The 19,077-nt window shown below is 37.1% G+C and overlaps 1 protein-coding gene across 1 annotated transcript in view; it reads right to left on the minus strand.

Moving 5' to 3' along the window:
* LOC140236481 (receptor-type tyrosine-protein phosphatase T-like) overlaps nucleotides 1-15,319 on the minus strand; it is a 98,452-nt gene extending 83,133 nt beyond the window's left edge. The window contains exons 1-3 of the mRNA XM_072316404.1: nucleotides 15,178-15,319; nucleotides 14,883-15,033; nucleotides 12,692-13,467 (exon numbers count right to left, since the gene is read on the minus strand). Of these exons, the coding sequence (XP_072172505.1) occupies nucleotides 12,692-13,467; nucleotides 14,883-15,033; nucleotides 15,178-15,319 (1,069 nt within the window). The remainder of the gene's footprint in view (nucleotides 1-12,691; nucleotides 13,468-14,882; nucleotides 15,034-15,177) is intronic.
* Between the last annotated feature and the right edge of the window lie 3,758 nt (nucleotides 15,320-19,077).

A 19,077-nucleotide genomic window follows, 5' to 3' on the forward strand; every position in this document is an offset into this window, starting at 1 on the left:
CTCAAGGTTCTGTTTATAACCACTCATTTACAGTCTTACAAGAATAACTCAAATCTCTGCCACTTTATTAGATGATATTCTTACTAATGCATATTCTTTCATACAGTCTCGTATTTTGTTGTGTGACAGCAGTGATCACTTAACAATTTTTTTTTCCATTTTCTCAACTGTTTCAAATAAGAACAATATGAATTCTTCAAGATGATATAAGCGTGTATTTAATGATTTCAATTTGCAATTACTTTTCAAAAAGATGAAAGATATAAATTGGTATTTTCATTTGTCAAATGATGATATTAATGAAAAATATATGTTAATTTTTCTTTTAAGTATTTAAGAAAAATTATGATAAATGTTTTCTACATAATCTTTTTCTCCGGAGATGAAATTTAAGAAACCAAGGACATCAAATTATTTGTTTAGATTACGTCCCAAAATAAAGATATCTTCAAAATTCATCTGTCTATCGAAAAGAAAAATATGCTTAATATCGTATCGTTTTAACAATAAGATAAAGGCAGGCTAAAAGGGAGTATTATGATAAAATGCTTAATAAGTTTAAAGATTATGGTAAATTGATTTTGGAAGTTGATAAATTTTTGAATGAAAATAAAAAGAGTGAAGATGAGAAATTTGAATCACTTAAAATTGATAAGAATGTTACTGATAGGCAAGAAATTGCCAATTGTTTTAACATTTCTTTTGCTTAACTATCGTGACTATTGCTGATAAAATGAAAAATAATGCAAGTTCTGCTATTAGTGATATTGATATAAAGGTAGTGAAGTATGCAGTTTCTTTAATGTGAGTTCCTCTAACAATCATTGTTCAATGATTGCTCAGCCCATGGTATATTTCCTAAAAATATGAAAAGGCCAACTATATAATGTTAGTAATTACAGACCAATTTCAGATTTATCGGTATTTTCGAAAATATTGGAAAAATGTTTTTATCAAAGTGTTACCATTTTTTTAAAGATAAAATAGCATTTTTCAGAGATATCAGTTGGGATTTGAAAGGATTATTCTACAACTTCAACTATATCACATTTAATTCATAAGATTAATCAAGCTGTTAATAATGAAGAATATACCTTAATTGTTCTAATTGATTCAACCAAAGGATATGATGTTATAGATCATTTTATAGATCAAATTATACCGTTATGGCCAGGGGCACCACATTAAGATTACTACAGACATTATCTTCCAGATCGTGAACAGCTGACGGTAGTAGATGAGATGTCATCAGATTTTACAGGTATAAAACGTGGAGTACCTCAAGGTTCTATCCTTGGACCCCAGTTATTTCTGATGTATATTAATGATTTCCCTTGTTCAGCTCAAAATCATCATTACATATTATTTGCAGATGTTACAAGTGTTTTCTGTAAAGGTTCTGTCCCTAAGACTTTAGTTCATCATGGTAACGAGCAATTATATCAAATTAGTATAGTAGATGAGCAAATAAACTATTTCCTTAATAATATTCATAAAATAATGATTATTATGTTGTTTAGAACACCTACTGGAGTTGATATGAATATGAATTTGTATTATAGAAAGGAGAGAATGAATATAGTGTTTAAAATTTAGTTTTTAGGAGTATGTTTAATGAACAATTATCCTGGAAATATATTGATGATTTATGCAAAACACTGTCTAAAAATGGTGGTATTTTACGAATGATGCAATTACTTCCACAAAATATGCCATGAAAAATGCTATCTTTCACTTGTTTCATTTTAGTTTCTGTAAGGTTGTTTGTGGTTTCACGTCAAAAAAAAAAAATATATCATGTTTAAATAAGTTCCAAAAGAGGGCCATTTGAATATTAACTCACTCCTCATTCTTGTCTAGCAGCATACCCCTGTTTTTTTTTTCTTAAAACTAAAATATTGCCCATTAATGAACTAATGTCTCTTTGGAAATTGCTAAGTTTATGTTTAAATCATGTAACAATTGTTTGCCTGAAGTATTTAATAAACATCTAATTTGAATTGTTCATTTCATAAGTAAAATACTAGAAATGCCCGTAGTAATCATCCTCTCCTCGATCGTATTAAAATGTCACAATTTTCTCCTTTTCCCTATAGTGGTTCAATCCTTTGGAATAATTTGTCAAATTCAGTTAAGCGTAGTAAGTCTTGAAATCAATAAAAAAAAAATAATCTGATAAATTTGAAGCCCATTGTAGTCTATGAGATTGATATGAGATATCTCCTTCTTTCTATACCCTCATAATTTGTTTGTTCTTTTTAACTGAAATTTTATTTACTATGTTTGTAAATAAAAACGGTGTTACTTTATGTAACTTTGTGATCTTTTCGTGATTCCTCCACTATTATTAATTTTGTTTGCTCGGCATTCTTTTTTATTACCAATGTTGTTGTTTTCATGCCTAATGTGAAATGTGGAAATAAACTCAATTCAATACATGCTATTTGGATTGACTGTCTCAATATTTTAAGTTTATCTTACCTGGCAGAGTAATCTTTTTTCGACTTAGAGTCAAAATTTCGCCACCGGTACTTTCAAACAAAATTGAAATGGAGACATTAGCAACCTTAATCTTTGAATTATCTTTTTTTTCCGCTTTTCTATGAAACTGAATCTCCTACCTCTCTCACATTTCAATTACTTATTTAATAGGTTAAGATGGTACAATGTTAGCAGTTTATTTATCAATTTAATAGAGGTTATCCTGACTCTGAAACTATGCAGAAAAGGGGAAATCACATATTTCCTGTGATTCAACCACCCTACAGATTGACCCCTAACTGGCTAGTGTGCACGAACACAAAATCATACTCATAATATCTTTTTTTTTTTTTGGAAGGGGGGGGGGTCAAATTACACCTATCAACAAAGAAAAAAAATCCGTCGTCGCTGTTTTAAAGTCATCATTACTAGGGTATTGTAATGCAGCATAAGTTCACATGGGCATTGTCAATTTTCCCAGACTGTCGCGTTTTTTCCCTACTAATATTGCTGCAGTCCCTCAAGTCATATATTTGGGTTTTATTCCCCATTATTTGAAAATACCCAGTATTAAAGTATAGAAACATCAGACAATGGGAAGGTCGTCCAACTGAATACTTATATAAAAAAAATCCCTGTAACAAACTGTGTACAGCTTTATATGTAGCACACACATACAACCAAAGACTCTTAACTGGAGTTGAACATTTATACCAATGCTTATGCTTCGGTGCACATACCAATTCTATTGTATAGCAAGCCTGTGCTGGTCGTGGCTTTGAATGTACCCTGGGTGGCAATGAATAAAGATTAATTCAATAGAGTCAACCTTGTCTCCCACACTACCATGCAGGTCTTTAAAGGAACTGGTTAGTTTCTTTCGTCTGAAACAAATCAAGAGTCGTTTTTCTTGTGAATATCTTCAACCTTCTAGCACCATATTGACAAATGTATATATATATATTTTTTTCCCAATACAAAAAGGTGATTCTTTTGCTTTTTCTTACTTAGGTACTGTTTTCTTGCCGTTCGATATGTGTAACCTCTATTTTAATGGCAATGACAACATTATTTCTCAAGCTGAAGTTTCCAAAGAACTTATTATCACCTTTTTGTATTCTCTGAAAAAAAAGATCAGTGTTCTTCAGAAAGGAAAAAAAAATCCGAGTAAGAAACCAAGTTATTTCTGTGAAGTCAGTAACGAATGTCTTTTGCATGACAATGCCATTGTCTTTTGATGGTAATGCTTAACAACATCAAACATTGCTGTGTTGTGGAGTCAACTGATTACTGAAATCCCGATATGACATGAAGCTATGGACATCTAGTTCACCTGTTAGGATATTGGTTTTGCTATGTGGACATTTGATTTTCCTGTTGATATTTGAAGCACCAAAGGTGACACGTCTTCTGATATAGCAGAAATTTGACGTAGAAGAACTTAAAGAACTTTTATAGCAGTGACTGACAGATAATGCCACTGGTACAATCTCACTTTGAATAGATATTTTATGTACTTAAATGCAAGCAATCTGATGTAAAAAAAAAAAGATATTCAGAGATATTATAAAATATATGGCAAATACATTCTTTTAAACTGAAAGTAATCTGTTCAAAGAGCAACACAAAATTTCATGAAATATATGACACATGATTAGATATTCTTTACGCCACATTGAGTGAGGATCAGGGTATAATGAATCAATTTAGATGATAACAGGTATTGGCATCGGATGGTCACTTCAAACTTCAAAAGATTAGTATGTGACAGCAAACATGGGTACTCAAAGAGGAGGGAGCCCTTTTGTATAATTTGAGGGGAGAGAGAGGGAGAAAAAAAAAAAGGTGTGACGTGATAGTCCTGTGATTCAGACCTGAATCTCAGTGAATAGAATTAGTGACCATATCTCACAAGGTCTATCCCTAGATATGCCTCTGTACGATGGCTGTATTAGTCAATTATTTGAATAAAATATCATATAATTTACAGAGATCCGACACGATGGTTGCATAATTTATTTTCCACACTGACACCCAGGCGAAGAAAAAATATTGTATGCAAGGGCTGTTTAACAAAGAGGTAACGACCTTCGGATTTGGAGATTGTCACAGTCCTAAAAAAAAAAAAAAAAACAGTATAAATTAGTTTGGCATATTATTAGGCCTAGTTACCGCAACAAACGAAACAAGCGACCATAACACAATGATATGATATCATGATGACCAAATGAAATGGAGATATTTCAAAACTCTATGGCTCGTGATATACACAAAACACAATTTAAAAATTTGAGCATGAAACATAATATGCATATTCCATCCAAAAAAGTCCTCTCCGAAAACAGTTAAATTATTTTTGAAAGACTTCAACACTTGAACAATGACATATCGTCTGAAAAGCCTCACTCATACCTACACGTACAAAGTATTTGTGTATTAAACCCACACTTGTTTAATGTTCAGCTAACTAGTGCACACTGGGATTTTGATGGTTTCATTTCCGTCTAAAAACGTCCTCCCCGAAAAATGTCATACATTGTATTTATTCAGGATTTCAAAGAAATGCACATGTTTTAAATTCAGGTTTGTTATATGTTATAAACAGTGCTAATAGTTGTCTATTACATAAACGTCAAGACTTATTAATGGATATGATTTCCTACATTCAATTCAAATCCGTCAAAAATATGGCAGCTTATACATTGATAAATAAGTGAATAATCAAAAGGTATAAAGAATACATATTCTTGTCAAAATATGCCTTTAAAAACACACAAACAAACACACTCTACAATTACACTTACTCAATCTCGCATCGGGGATACAAAGGCTCTATGGGAAAATGTTTCTTTGAATCTTTGTTTCACTTTAAACTCCCATTGATACATTCATCATTCCTCTTATTCTTTAGGTAAGTACACATTCTTTCTTCATATCTACTTCATATCAAAATAATGTACTCTAGAGTCCTGGTAGCATTATTGAACATCTACAATTATACTAATCGATGATTTCAGAGAGGACAACTATATTGACACATTTACCATATCCTTGTGAAAAGAAGTAAGATTAAATGGAGACACATGCAGTATTTCAGATTAATGCACACGTACATGAAAAAAAAAAAATCTGGTTAGGTTTTAAGAACAAAATTATATACAGCACATTATTGCTCTAGTATACATTCCAAATCACAAAATATACTTGGTATACAGAATGCTCCAATAAATTTTGTGGGTACAAGACTCATTTTTTTTTTTTTTTTTGTAATGAATTGCCAGGTAGAAATGGTGCTGGGAGTACTTGTATGAAGTCATCTTGCATGATTGCAAATATTTGAATTTTTTTTTTCAAGCAGCTTCTTGTGTTTAATTATTTATGTTAGACAAACGGTTCGGATGTGATAAAAAACAACACAAAAAATATGAAGGACTGCTGTATCTCACTGCCAATAACACGGTCTGATAATGACATCATGGTCATGGGCTTATGGTTCCCTTTAAAACAATTTCAGCATCAAATCCTGTGAATCTCATGTATTAAGTCACTTTTCCAATGATTGGTTTAAAGAAAACAATAGATATCTGCATTTAAACATGTCCTGTTTGTATTTTTTTTTAATGTAAATGTCAAAAAATGTGAAATTGAGACATTCTACAGAAACCACACTGTGTGACCGCGTGTTTGTTCCACGAGGGTTGAGCTCTGGAACGCCCAACCTCTCCACCCCCCCCCCCTTCCTTGAGCACCGTGCAATCATGCATTTTTTGACATGAAGAAGAAAAGAAGACTCAAACAGTTCATGACACCATTTTGGACAACAATATAAAGCATGAATTTCTTCCGTCGAGATGTTTTCATTGCAACTGATTGACAAATTGCCCTACATCGACGTAAATAAGCACTGAATTGATCAGTGTTTTTTAGTAGGTTCGAATCCTGCTCGAGTATGTACGCCCATGATTTTTTATCATGGCTACTACTAAAAACACTGATCAATTCAGTGCTTATTTACGTCGATGTAGGGCAATTTGTCAATCAGTTGCAATGAAAACATCTCGACGGAAGAAATTCATGAATTTGAATAACAAAGCAGTACCCGCTGCATGCTATAAGGATTAGAACCAACACTTGCTGTCGGGCGAAAGCTCGGTGGTCTAGTGGAGATGACGCCTGTCCGGTGATCAGGAGGTCGTAGGTTCGAATCCTGCTCGAGTATGTAAGCCCATGATTTTTTATCATGGCTACTACTAAAAAACACTGATCAATTCAGTGCTTATTTACGTCGATGTAGGGCAATTTGTCAATCAGTTGCAATATAAAGCATATATAAGAAGAGTTTCTCTAAATCTCTATCTTAATGAGAAGTATACATTCCGTCAAATCGTGTATAGTTACTGAACATTAAGGATATTATTCCTAATTTTTTAAAGAGGTTAAGTCAAGCGCTCTCTCATTTTGCTGGAAAATGAAAATATGGTGAATTTTCTGTTTATTTTCTTCATAATTTTGTCCATTATATAACATCATGGAGTGTACTAGTGTCCTTATCCAGTGATGGCTCAGAAATTTTAAAAATTCAGAAATTCTGAAGCGATTTTTCTCAGTTTTGTTCAATCGTTGACTTGAATACGTTTAAAGGGGAAGGCTAGTAACTGATCAGTGGGAATCAGTGGAAATGCTGGGAGATGATTGTTCAAATCCTTATGGGATTCATTCAAGAGTTCATTGTATATCTATTGTTGTGTGAAAATGATTTGTTTCAGAACGGTCTCATATTCAAGTAATGTGCAGATTAATGCTCCGTCACTGACCAGGGACGCTAACCTGGAAACATTAAAGTGCACATTACTTGAATATGAGACCATTCTGAAGCAAATCATTTTCACACAACAATAGATATACAATGAACTCTTGAATGAATCCCATAAGGATTGGAACAATCATCTCCCAGCATTTCCATTGATTCCCACTGATTAGTTACTAGCCTTCCCCTTTAAATAATATTGCTGCTTTCATTCAATTGACATTTATAGTTCGGATTTGGTTTCCTTTAAGCTTCTATCTTGATCAAAGGGAAAAAAATAAATATTACACCAATAAGCCTCATTCTATCACGGCCTTTTAGCAAAGCTAGCTGCCAGAGAGCTAGTTGCTTGTACTTCATATGAGTTTTCTTAGCTGCTTCCTCTTCTCCTATTAGGCCCGAAGGGCAAGCCAAACCCATCACCTGCCCATAGGCAGCCAAAGCGCTCTGAAATTTAAAACGGCAGTAGATTACTTGCAGCATTGTGATCCTCTTTGACTATTTTTTTTTATTTTTGTAATAAATTTGGCCTTTTCTACTGGACAAATCGTTATCAGAACTATTTCATACCATAGAGGAAAACATAAAAGGCAACACCTTATGTAAATCAATTTCAGATCACCGGCTTTAATTATGAACCGTAGATGTTCCTCCTATACGCGATGCTAATCATGCATGCAGAAAACGTATAGAATCTACTTACTTTGAACATTAGTTGGACATAATGTGAGCAAAACAGCAACACACTCCAGCAGTCTCCACAGCTCAAAGACCCACTGCCTGCCTCTATCTATCAAAACCATGATGATCATCCACTCTTATCTTGATATTTGGTCATTTGCAATCTCGACTCTGAAGTCAAAGCTACCACGCACTCTTGTCATGGAACAAGTTTGTGAACATTTATTTCCTTGTTTAACCTGTCTTTAATAGTTCTTTAGATCAAATTCGTTTCACGGCACAGTTCCACGGTGGGAAGTTCATGGTCCTGTGCACATCGCCCAGTAAACAGCCTTGTGAATAATACACGTTGGATAATTCTTTGTATCGGGACATCCCCGATGACTTCATTAACTAGCTGTGCAAGTAAGTCATTTAACTTACCTGCGGCACCGCCACGACCCTCAAAAGTCGACAAAAGCGTCATACATCGTGGCTTGATCGTTTCCAGTCTTTTCTATTATATTTTGAATGCTTCAGAAGCGTTAAGGCTCACCACCATCGCCATGGTCTCCACAAACATTATACATACTATGATATTTTTAACATTTTGTAGTATATGTAATCTCACCCGCATTGTGCGGACGTTTCAGAGCACATCATACCATTGTGCATATACTCGCCAGTGTGTGTGTGTGTTTCACGAAGAATTCAAATTGTTATCAAAATTTACATTTAATAACGTGTTAGTTAAAGCCAATATGGAAAAATCTGTAATATAAAAGTTAGAATATTATTGAAGTCTCATACTGCTAGCAGACAATAATTTTCAGTTGATCTTAAAATGCGAGGCTGATTTAGATTCTGTGTGAAACACCCCAATAAACGCACGCGCTAGCATCCCATAACTTGGCTCCCATGACGGCTGCCGAAAAGTTGCCCACGTAATATCCACTTTGACAGTTACGCGACAGGAACCGAGCATGATCGAAAGGATTTTGCACACCTGACGAAAGCACGGGTGAAATCAGTGATGTGGTTGAAATCCCCCAAAATAATACATGGAGAATGAATTGTACACACAAAAATGTCAAAATCCCGGGTGATGTTTTCGTTACTCCGAAGGTTCGTTATTCTGACACACACAAATTACCTATACCTTACCGATATCTATTACATAGAAATCAGTGCCGTAAGCCTACCTCGATGTTCGTTAATCCGAACGTAGAAAGGGTTGGTTAATTCAAACATTAATTGTGGCTTTATAAATGTAATTCCGAATGTTCGATAGTTATTCCGAAGGATAGTTCATCTGATAATGAAAATAGGGTTCGTTTTATTCGGAAGGTTCTTTAATCTGAAAATAAATATCATGCTCGGTTTTTTTTTTCGAAGGTTCAAAATCCTTAATCCGAAAACGAAAAGGTTCGTTATTCCGATGCTCGTTAATCCGACATTTAAATACCCCCCGAAATAATTCGTTAGTTCAAATCTGAAAATGAAAAAAAGGTTGTTTTATCTGAAAATGAATTGATGAGTTTACTGTTCCGAAAACTGAATAATCTGTATCAGTATAATGTGGCGCATCGTTTCTGATGAGTTAGATGTGATGGTGGGAAGGGCCTGACTTCAGGGGAGCATACACATCAGGGTCCGTTCGAAGGGGATGATCTTGATTTTTTTTTCTTTCTTTTTTTCCTGACTTTGAGCGGCTCCAGGTGCCATTGCAAAGGGACCTGGAAGAGAAAGGTTATGATGGGTTATGATGTAACAATCATGTACCCTAGCGAGCGAGCGTCATGATCGGACGTGTTTTTTGAAGAGCTCCGCTCAAACGTAACTTGTCATTCATTCCTTGTCACCAGCGTGCATGGGAAATCTGTTTTCTTCCATGGATCTGTGGTGTCTACATTCTTCATAGTCATGTTGACAAGATGACATACCAATTTATACCCGCAAACTAATGTTTGTGAGATATTTCGAGGACATTTTGGATTTTGGATTTTGGATTTTGTTCTCACAATGGCAAACACTCGGAACTCAAAGCTTCAAGCAGAGGAGCTGCACAATACCATCCGCACTGAAATCGACAAAGCTTTGGAAAGTAACGCTGTTGCTTGCAAAGTGGTGAGTGCCATAAAACAAACTTTAATTGATGAAGTGACGCCAATCATTACGGAAAAGGTGACTGAAAGTTTGCGGGAATATATTGATTTTGAGATGCATACGAGAGATACTCGTATAGCTTCCCTCGAGAAACACATTGAGTCTCTACGCTACCAGCAGGACGAGTCGGAGGTGCCAGGTAAAAATGTCAGAGGTAAAAATGTCAGAGGTAAAAATTTCAGAGGTAAAAATGTCAGAGGTAAAAATGTCAGAGGTAAAAATGTCAGAGGTAAAAATGTCAGAGGTAAAAATTTCAGAGGTAAAAATTTCAGAGGTAAAAATGTCAGAGGTAAAAATGTCAGAGGAAAAATGTCAGAGGTAAAAATGTCAGAGGTAAAAACGTCAGAAGTAAAAATGTCAGAGGTAAAAATTTCAGAGGTAAAAATGTCAGAGGTAAAAATGTCAGAGGTAAAAATGTCAGAGGTAAAAATGTCAGAGGTAAAAATTTCAGAGGTAAAAATTTCAGAGGTAAAAATGTCAGAGGTAAAAATGTCAGAGGAAAAATGTCAGAGGTAAAAATGTCAGAGGTAAAAACGTCAGAAGTAAAAATGTCAGAGGTAAAAATGTTAGAGGAAAAAAAAAAGAGGAAAAAATGTCAGCGCCATAAAGTATTAGGAAGGAAAAGCCGGACGACCTCAGATACGATGTGGAGAGACTTTATTCACCGAGCCCGAGAGGACTCTAACTTGTTAACAACAGAGGGCGTTAATCATTGTGTACATACAAAATAATGTACATCGTACATGTATTCAACATAACCATAACATATGGCGTGACTGCCTTTTTCTTCTATTTTCAACACAACTGAAACTATCATAAATAAAGGGTTAACAAGTATGCATCTAAACAAATCTATGAAACTTATGTGTCCTGTGGGTTAGTAATTAAGTAAGACCTGACCACAAATATATCTGTGCTCAGTCGACAAACACTACTTTAAACACAGTTGTCATACCTATATATGACTGTTATTTTATACTCACGAACTCTATGTCACTTGTTACTTGTACTACATTCATAAGCATATGGTTGCTCCCTAATTACAAATTTGATATCAACTTCCTAATAAAGTTTCCAGTGATATGATATCGGAACTTCAAAGAATCTGTACCATCCCATATGCATATTATGTATAATTACTCTAGCTCCTTAAGAGAAATCTCCGACATCTCATGTGGCCAGAAAAGAATAATGAACACAACTTACAAACAGTCAAAATACGTATGTAGAATTTGTATACAACATATCAACACCAATAAACTTTGCTGACCTAGCATTATTAGATACAAAACTAATTATCATATAACAGTTGACAAATTGTACCTAATTACAAATCATCCGTCATTCATTGTGACATATGACTAAAAACATAACAAACTCAATACTGCAACATGTAGTATTGTACATCATTCAACCCTTCTGTTCCCTTTCTAGAAAGATGGCTACGTCACCACTCTCTGTGAACAAAATAATGTCCCCTCCAAAACTTTTAACATCAGAATAATGGCATACACACAAGTAGTGATGACTTAAATGTAATACGCATTTTATGAAAGATGAAATGTCCCTGTAACAAGAAATCAGAGTAACTTATCACAAAGCACAAACTTGCATCCCAACAGGGATGAGGACCACAGCTTAACTATCACAGTTAGACTCATTGAGTTCCATTGTATACACTTACCAAATATAATTAGGCAAAAATCATTAATGATTTCCTCAAACAAGCAAAACTTACAATGAACAACTGTACAACATTCCCTAATCCCTTACCGTCATGCATGCAGACTACCATCCTCTACTGCAGAGACCATGTCATAAAAATGACGAACTTACACCAGCTTGAAACAAAATGAATACTTACGTAGAACTACACCTTACAGAAAACAATAAATGAAACAATCACACATGATTTTAACATGTTCCCAGTACAATGTACCATAATACATGAATTGAAGCATTACAATACGATAAATCAGCTTATGATCAAACAGCCAATAGGGGTACACGAAAGGCTGTGAGTACTCAATAATTAAACTGAAGTGGTAGGCAACTGTCACATACAAAAACATGGCATAATCAACACCGTCACTGTGAAAATTAAACTAACCAATAATATTAAGGTACAGCGCACAAATTTATGCAACAATCCAATCACGCTCAATTTTGTAACGATTGGCAAAAATCACAAAATACAGGTACATGTAGTTGGTATTGGCCTCACGCACTGAAAAAATCAAGGGTACATGATAAAAACCATCTGCATTGATGCAATGGGTACATACATGTACATGTATACACATCTAACAAACTAATTTCACTGACTGTTATATCCCCATTACAAATAACCATAAAAACATTCATGTTACCAATTTGATGATTGAATATTTTTTTTTCCTGAAGAATAAATATTGATATGGTCTAACGCTGAATGAGCAAAACAGTTATTAAAAAATATTGCAACAAATGTTAAACAATGTGACATGAGGAAAAACGGTACTCTACCACATATGCCCATGGGGGGGGGTACACTTTATCCTGGGGAAAGGACATGGGGCATCTTAGGGAAAATTGTACCTGTACATGGAGAGACACTGTCTGGGGGGACAAGCCCGATCCCTCTCGGCAGGGTTAAATATGGCACAATGGGGTGCAATCCGAGTCCATAGGCTAGGGGTGGGGGAATAGGTCGGTGAACAATGGCCACATGCGGGACTGAGGGTGGGGGATGAGGTGGATGGATGTTCGTCCCATGGTCAGTTGAAGGGTGGAGACTGAGTTCGACGCAACAAGATCCAAGATGAACGTCACGAGGAGTCGAGGGGTCTTCGCCTAGAAACGAGTGGAGACCATAGACTGGAGGCTCATCATCATAGGCCTGCAGAAGCATGTCGCATACAGGGCTGCAGTCAGGAGGAAGCGGATCGCTCACACTGACTAGGATGACCTGCTTCAGAGGGGGACCGTCATCGACGACCATGGAAAATTCGACACTAGCCACAGGGATGGCATCAATCTCCCGATAGGTATCATCGCGAGCTGGGGGGCTCCCATCATCGTGCTGGAGGACGTCGTTGAAATCGGGAATGGTGTCATCAGCAGGGAGTAAACCATCAACATCTAGATGGTGTCTGTTGACATCAGGGTTGCCGATGACGTCGTGGTGGGAATTATCAGCAGGGTGTAGTTGGCTGTTACTGATTAAACCACCATCTAGTGACTGATCATTGTGAACGGGTGACCTACTCATAGCCGTCGTTATCTGAGGTGACAGAAAATTGTCCTCAGTACAACTGGAGGGCAGCAGGTCAGATTTGTCCCTTGTTCGGCTGGATATGGTGAACTTCCACCACCTTCGTTTTGAAGATACATGAAGATACAAGATAAAAGCCGGCGCATGCAAGTCTGCATAAGACATACTGTTGTGCGAAATAGAACCTCGCTCTGCACAGTCACGCAAATCACATAAATGACTGGAAGTGTCATTCACCTGTACATCAACACAGGAATCCATGAAATCAGGACAGTCAAAATGGTCAGAGTGCTGGTCATCAACCAGAGTCTGGGAGAACTGCATCTGTACTTTAGACCTGTGCCCGGTATACGCATCATCAGAGCTAGGCTCAGTGCAAACCTCAGGCCCATCAGAACTAAGCTCACTGCAAGTCTTGTCAGAGCTAGGCTCAGTAAAGAACTCAGAGCGAGGCTGAGTAACAATCTGTGCAAAGCTATGCTCAGTAGACATCTCACCTGCTCTGCTATATTTACTTGCATCAGTAAACATACCACCGTAAACATCATGATCAGTAAACATACCACCGTAAACATCATGATCAGTAAACATACCACCTGCAGAGCTTTGCTCAGTACACATCTCACCTGCAGAGCTATGCTCAGTACACATCTCACCTGCAGAGCTATGCTCAGTAAACATCTCACCTGCAGAACTATGCTCAGAAAACATCTCACCTGTTGAGCTACGCTCAGTACACATCTCACCTGCGGAGCTTTGCTCAGGACACATCTCACCTGCAGAGCTATGCTCAGTACACATCTCACCTGCAGAGCTATGCTCAGTACACATCTCACCTGTAGAGCTATGCTCATTACACATCTCACCTGCAGAGCTATGCTTAATGCACATCTCACCTGCGGAGCTATGCTCAGGACACATCTCACCTGCAGAGCTATGCTCAGTACACATCTCACCTGCAGAGCTATGCTCAGTACACATCTCACCTTTAGAGCTATGCTCAGTACACATCTCACCTGCAGAGCTATGCTTAATACACATCTCACCTGTTGAGCTACACTCAGCACACATCTCACCTGCAGATTTATGCTCCGTAAACATCTCACCTGCAGAGCTATGTTCAGTACACATCTCACCTGCAGAGCTATGCTCGGTAAACATCTCACCTGCAGAGCTAGGCTCAGTACAAATCTCACCTGCAGAACTATGCTCAGTACACATCTCACCTGTAGAGCTATGTTTCGTACACATCTCACCTCCAGAGCTATGCTTAATACACATCTCACCTGTTGAGCTACGCTCAGCACACATCTCACCTGCAGAGATATGCTCCGTAAACATCTCACCTGCAGAGCTATGTTCAGCCACATCTCACCTGCAGAGTTATGCTAATCTGTACAGAATGATTCATGCTTGTGACGCCTGTCTGCATGAGCAGACCTTGAACCATAATGAAATGTCGATCCATCTTCAAACAAGATCTGTTGTTTAGCTGGTCGAACAACAAGATCATACATTTCCAAAAACGGAAGTCCAGCCACGACATCAACATCCAAATCTCTGACCACTGCACCATCAATGCGAAACTGCTTCTCACTGAATGCGATGCACACGTCTGTGAAGCCTATTGTACCAGGCACTCTCATGCTGTGACCATACTCATCAGCTGTAATGTCACACTCAGATAGCATATCAGCAAAAGACTCACTGATTAAATTAACTTCCAAACCACTACACACACTCACATGTACATCTCGGTTTCCTTGTTGGGCAAGAAAAAGGGGTGATTGTATGTATGATTGAGGCTTACTTCTACGGAATTCTGGCTTGCGCTCGCGCTTGGGCGCTACTGGCTCATGCCACGTTGTCGGCATGTAACTGCGGCTACCGCTGGCCGAAATGCCCCCGGGCTCGGTGAAGCACCACTGCGTCGGTGCACGTAGACCCCGCATAACTTTGTATACGTGGGACTGGTCTAAACACGAAGAGCGTAACTGACGTTATCACAACACTTTTTGTTGAGCGCCCGACCTCTACTTTGAGAGCTGATTCCTCCTAGTTTGGGTAACTATGTCAAGTTCTCAGGATGGACGTCGAATCGAATCCCGACGCTGCCACCACGCCAGTATTAGGAAGGAAAAGCCGGACGACCTCAGATACGATGTGGCCGAGAGACTTTATTCACCGAGCCCGAGAGGACTCTAACTTCTTAAAAACAGAGGGCGTTAATCATGTGTACATACAAAATAATGTACATCGTACATGTATTCAACATAACCATAACATATGGCGCAGAGGTAAAAATGTCAGAAGTAAAATGTCAGAGATAAAAATTTAGACGTAGAAATTAAGAGAACGAGGTAAAAGTGCCAAAGATTTTTTCTTCATATTTCTGACACCCTTCTCGCAACACACGCTTTCCGTGCCTTCTCCTGAAGAAGCGTAAGGGAGACCGGAGAGAAATATGGAACACTCTTGTAACTTGAAAAATGCTCGACCAATCAACAATCCAATTATATCAGTAAAAAGATGAGCCTCGTTACACCTCAATATAGACATATTAGCCACTACACAGTTCTACAAGTAAGTTGCAAAAAAAAAAAAGCAATTGCTTTTTTATAACCAATTTGCAAACATGCCTACCATTTCCATACCATTTTTGGTCCTAAATGATATACAGGCATTTTCAACAATGTATTATTCTATCCCAATACGTCTCTTATAAAAAGCCTTCTCTTCACAAATTATTCCCTTTTTGTCTTACAACTTCATTGAAATGTGTTTGTTTTATCACCAGTCTATACTTTGTGATAATTTTACGGACTCTTTTGTGCATGGTTGTCTCATTTCTCCCCAGGTTGTCCCATTTCTCCCCGGGCTGTCCCATTTCTCCCCAAATTAAGGGTTTAAGAAGTCATTAATTACACTAAAATGTCATAGGGGTATCACCAAATACTCTATTATAAACTTCAGAATTTATAGTACACAGTTATGATCATGACCTAGCTTGACAAAATATTTTAAAAGTTACAAGGAATCTTTCCTGATGATGCAAAAATACCCCATTTCTCCCCGGTCTCCTACACTTTCTTGCATTTTTTTTTCTCGCGGATACCCTCTGCGTTTCAATAGAAAGGACCAAACCTCCCACCCCCCCCCCACATCTCTAAGCTATTGCAAATGGACATGATGGAGCATGTACGGAAATTGTCCAGAATGAAGACTGCATTCCTTTACGACCAGGACGTACATGTACAAATTATTTCCCTCTTTTACAGGTAGAATGCGTATCCCCTCACCTGACGTCTTTCTGGTATATCGGAAACATATTCATCGGGTTATTATGAGATAAGAGTGCATAAACCGTGACCTAAATGATGTACGTTATTATTGCCATTAAAACGAAAAAAGTACAGGCGCGAGAAAACACGATTGCACGAGTCATGTAAAGGGTGGCAAAATTGCAGAAGTCACTCCTGTTCTCAAAAAGGTGATCCTCATGAAATTAGCAACTATCGACCTATTTCTATCTTCCCTAGCATTTCAAAATACTACAAATAATGTATAATAGACCCGATCACTTTTTGCAAATGACCATACAGTGTTCATTGAAGTTCCAGATATTTGTTTTTGCGCCATGTGATACTTGAACCTTGTATTAAAATATTTTGCAAGAGCTTACTTATGTCTGCCGGTACATCTACTATAGTTTGTTTGTTTTCGTTTTGTATTTTTTTACTTGTTCATTTATGTCGTGATGGGGCCTTGCGAGATAAATACGAAACTTGAATTTGAGAAAATAACATAGAACAAGTGGAAAATGAGCGGTTTGCTTAGACTATGCCTCATTCACTTCTTCACACTAAACAGTTTTAAAAAAATGAACAGTAAAGACTATATGCTAGCCTCGACGTGAGCAGATTTCTGACATTTTTACTTCTGACATTTTTACCTCTTGACATTTCTACCTCTGACATTTTTTCCTCTGACATTTTTACCTCTAACATTTTAACCTCTTGCATTATTACCTGTGACATTTTTACCTTTGACATTTTTGCTTCTTACATACTTACCTCTGACATTTTTACCTCTTACATATTTACCTCTGACATTTTTACCTCTGACATTTTTACTTCTGATATATTTACCTCTGACATTTTTACCTCTGATATTTTTACTTCTGACATTTTTACCTCTGACATTATTAACTCTGACATTTTTACCTCTGACATTTTTACTTCTGACATTTTTACCTCTGACATTTTTACCTCTGAAATTTTTACCTCTGACATTTTTACCTCTGACATTATTACACCGAACCGAGTCGGACCAGTATTCTCGAAGAAACTGCTTAATATTTCACGGGATTAATGAGAATGTGAACGAAAATACAGACGAAACTCTGATAAAGTTGTGTGCTGACAAGCTCAACATTGTCGTCGATTCAACAGACATTGACAGGAGTCACAGATTGGGACCTAGTAAGGAAAAGAAAACCGGGGGTGTGATTGCAAAATTCACAAACTACCGTATCCGAAACGAAATCTACAGAAACCGCAAAAAGTTTCGAAATCTTCAAGGGGGAGGCATCTACGTTCACGAAAGTCTCACAAAGACTAGGACAGAACTCTTTTGGAAAATCAAAACCAAGTACAGCAATCATATCAAAGCCCTGCGGACCCAAGATGGCCGAATTCTCGCCATTCTGAAAGACACGAAGAAACGAATTGTGTTCACGAAAGATAGTGATCTGCACAAACTACCTCCGCATAATCCCTCCGGCACAAAGGATGTTAATTAACCACCTTGTTCAATTTAAAAAGGTGCGTTGCAGTCTGTCACTGAATCAAAATTAGTTACGTTTTCAGCATTTATCTATTCGGCAAAGATTATCCCAGTTGGGATGTGAGGGCAACTCGACTCCAAAGCCCTGTAGGGATTTCTGACTGCCATCACTGCCTGCCACATACACACATATTCACAAACATAAAAAACAAAGATAAAATTTCATTTCATTTCATGACATTAACCTTATTTCCACACGGGCACTTGCTTCAGGCACAGGCTGTTCTTCCACCAGTAAGTGCATCTTAAAAACAAACAAAAAGTTACATAACATGATAAAACAACATACAGGAACCTAATGTACAGATCATACAAAAGAAAATGAAATATACAATAAGAATACAAAACAACATACAAAGAAATAACGCCGGCATTTCAGTTGAGGGGTTACAAATCACAATCGCCATACTTACTCCCCAACCCCTTCTCCCACCCACGAACACACGACTCAATGCAAGATCATTCGAGTTTGACCTTATCTATCAAAAATGATATTGTCTTGTTGTGATCAGACTGTAATTGATTGAGAAGGTTTTGGGTCGTGGGGTCAGGGTAGGGGTCGGGTTTGAATGCTAGATTTATATTCATTAGTGGTGAAGTTATATTGTTTTCTCTATACAGAGATACCTTGGAAATGCCTCAGAGGGTTCCCTCGACGCACAACGATTTAAGTCATTTTTAATGATATTATTCTTAAATGTTTGTACAGTAATAAAAATGTGACTTGATGCTTCTTGTGTTATTTGATAGGGAGGGAATAAATGTTATTAAAAAATGTGATTGCCTCTCTCAGTCGCAAGTAATACCCAGGTACTAGTGTCTTATGGGCGGACTTAAATGATAATTTGATCACACTCGTGCCATT

The sequence above is a fragment of the Diadema setosum genome, chromosome 13 (assembly GCF_964275005.1).
Source record: "Diadema setosum chromosome 13, eeDiaSeto1, whole genome shotgun sequence".
NCBI classification, from domain to species: domain Eukaryota; kingdom Metazoa; phylum Echinodermata; class Echinoidea; order Diadematoida; family Diadematidae; genus Diadema; species Diadema setosum.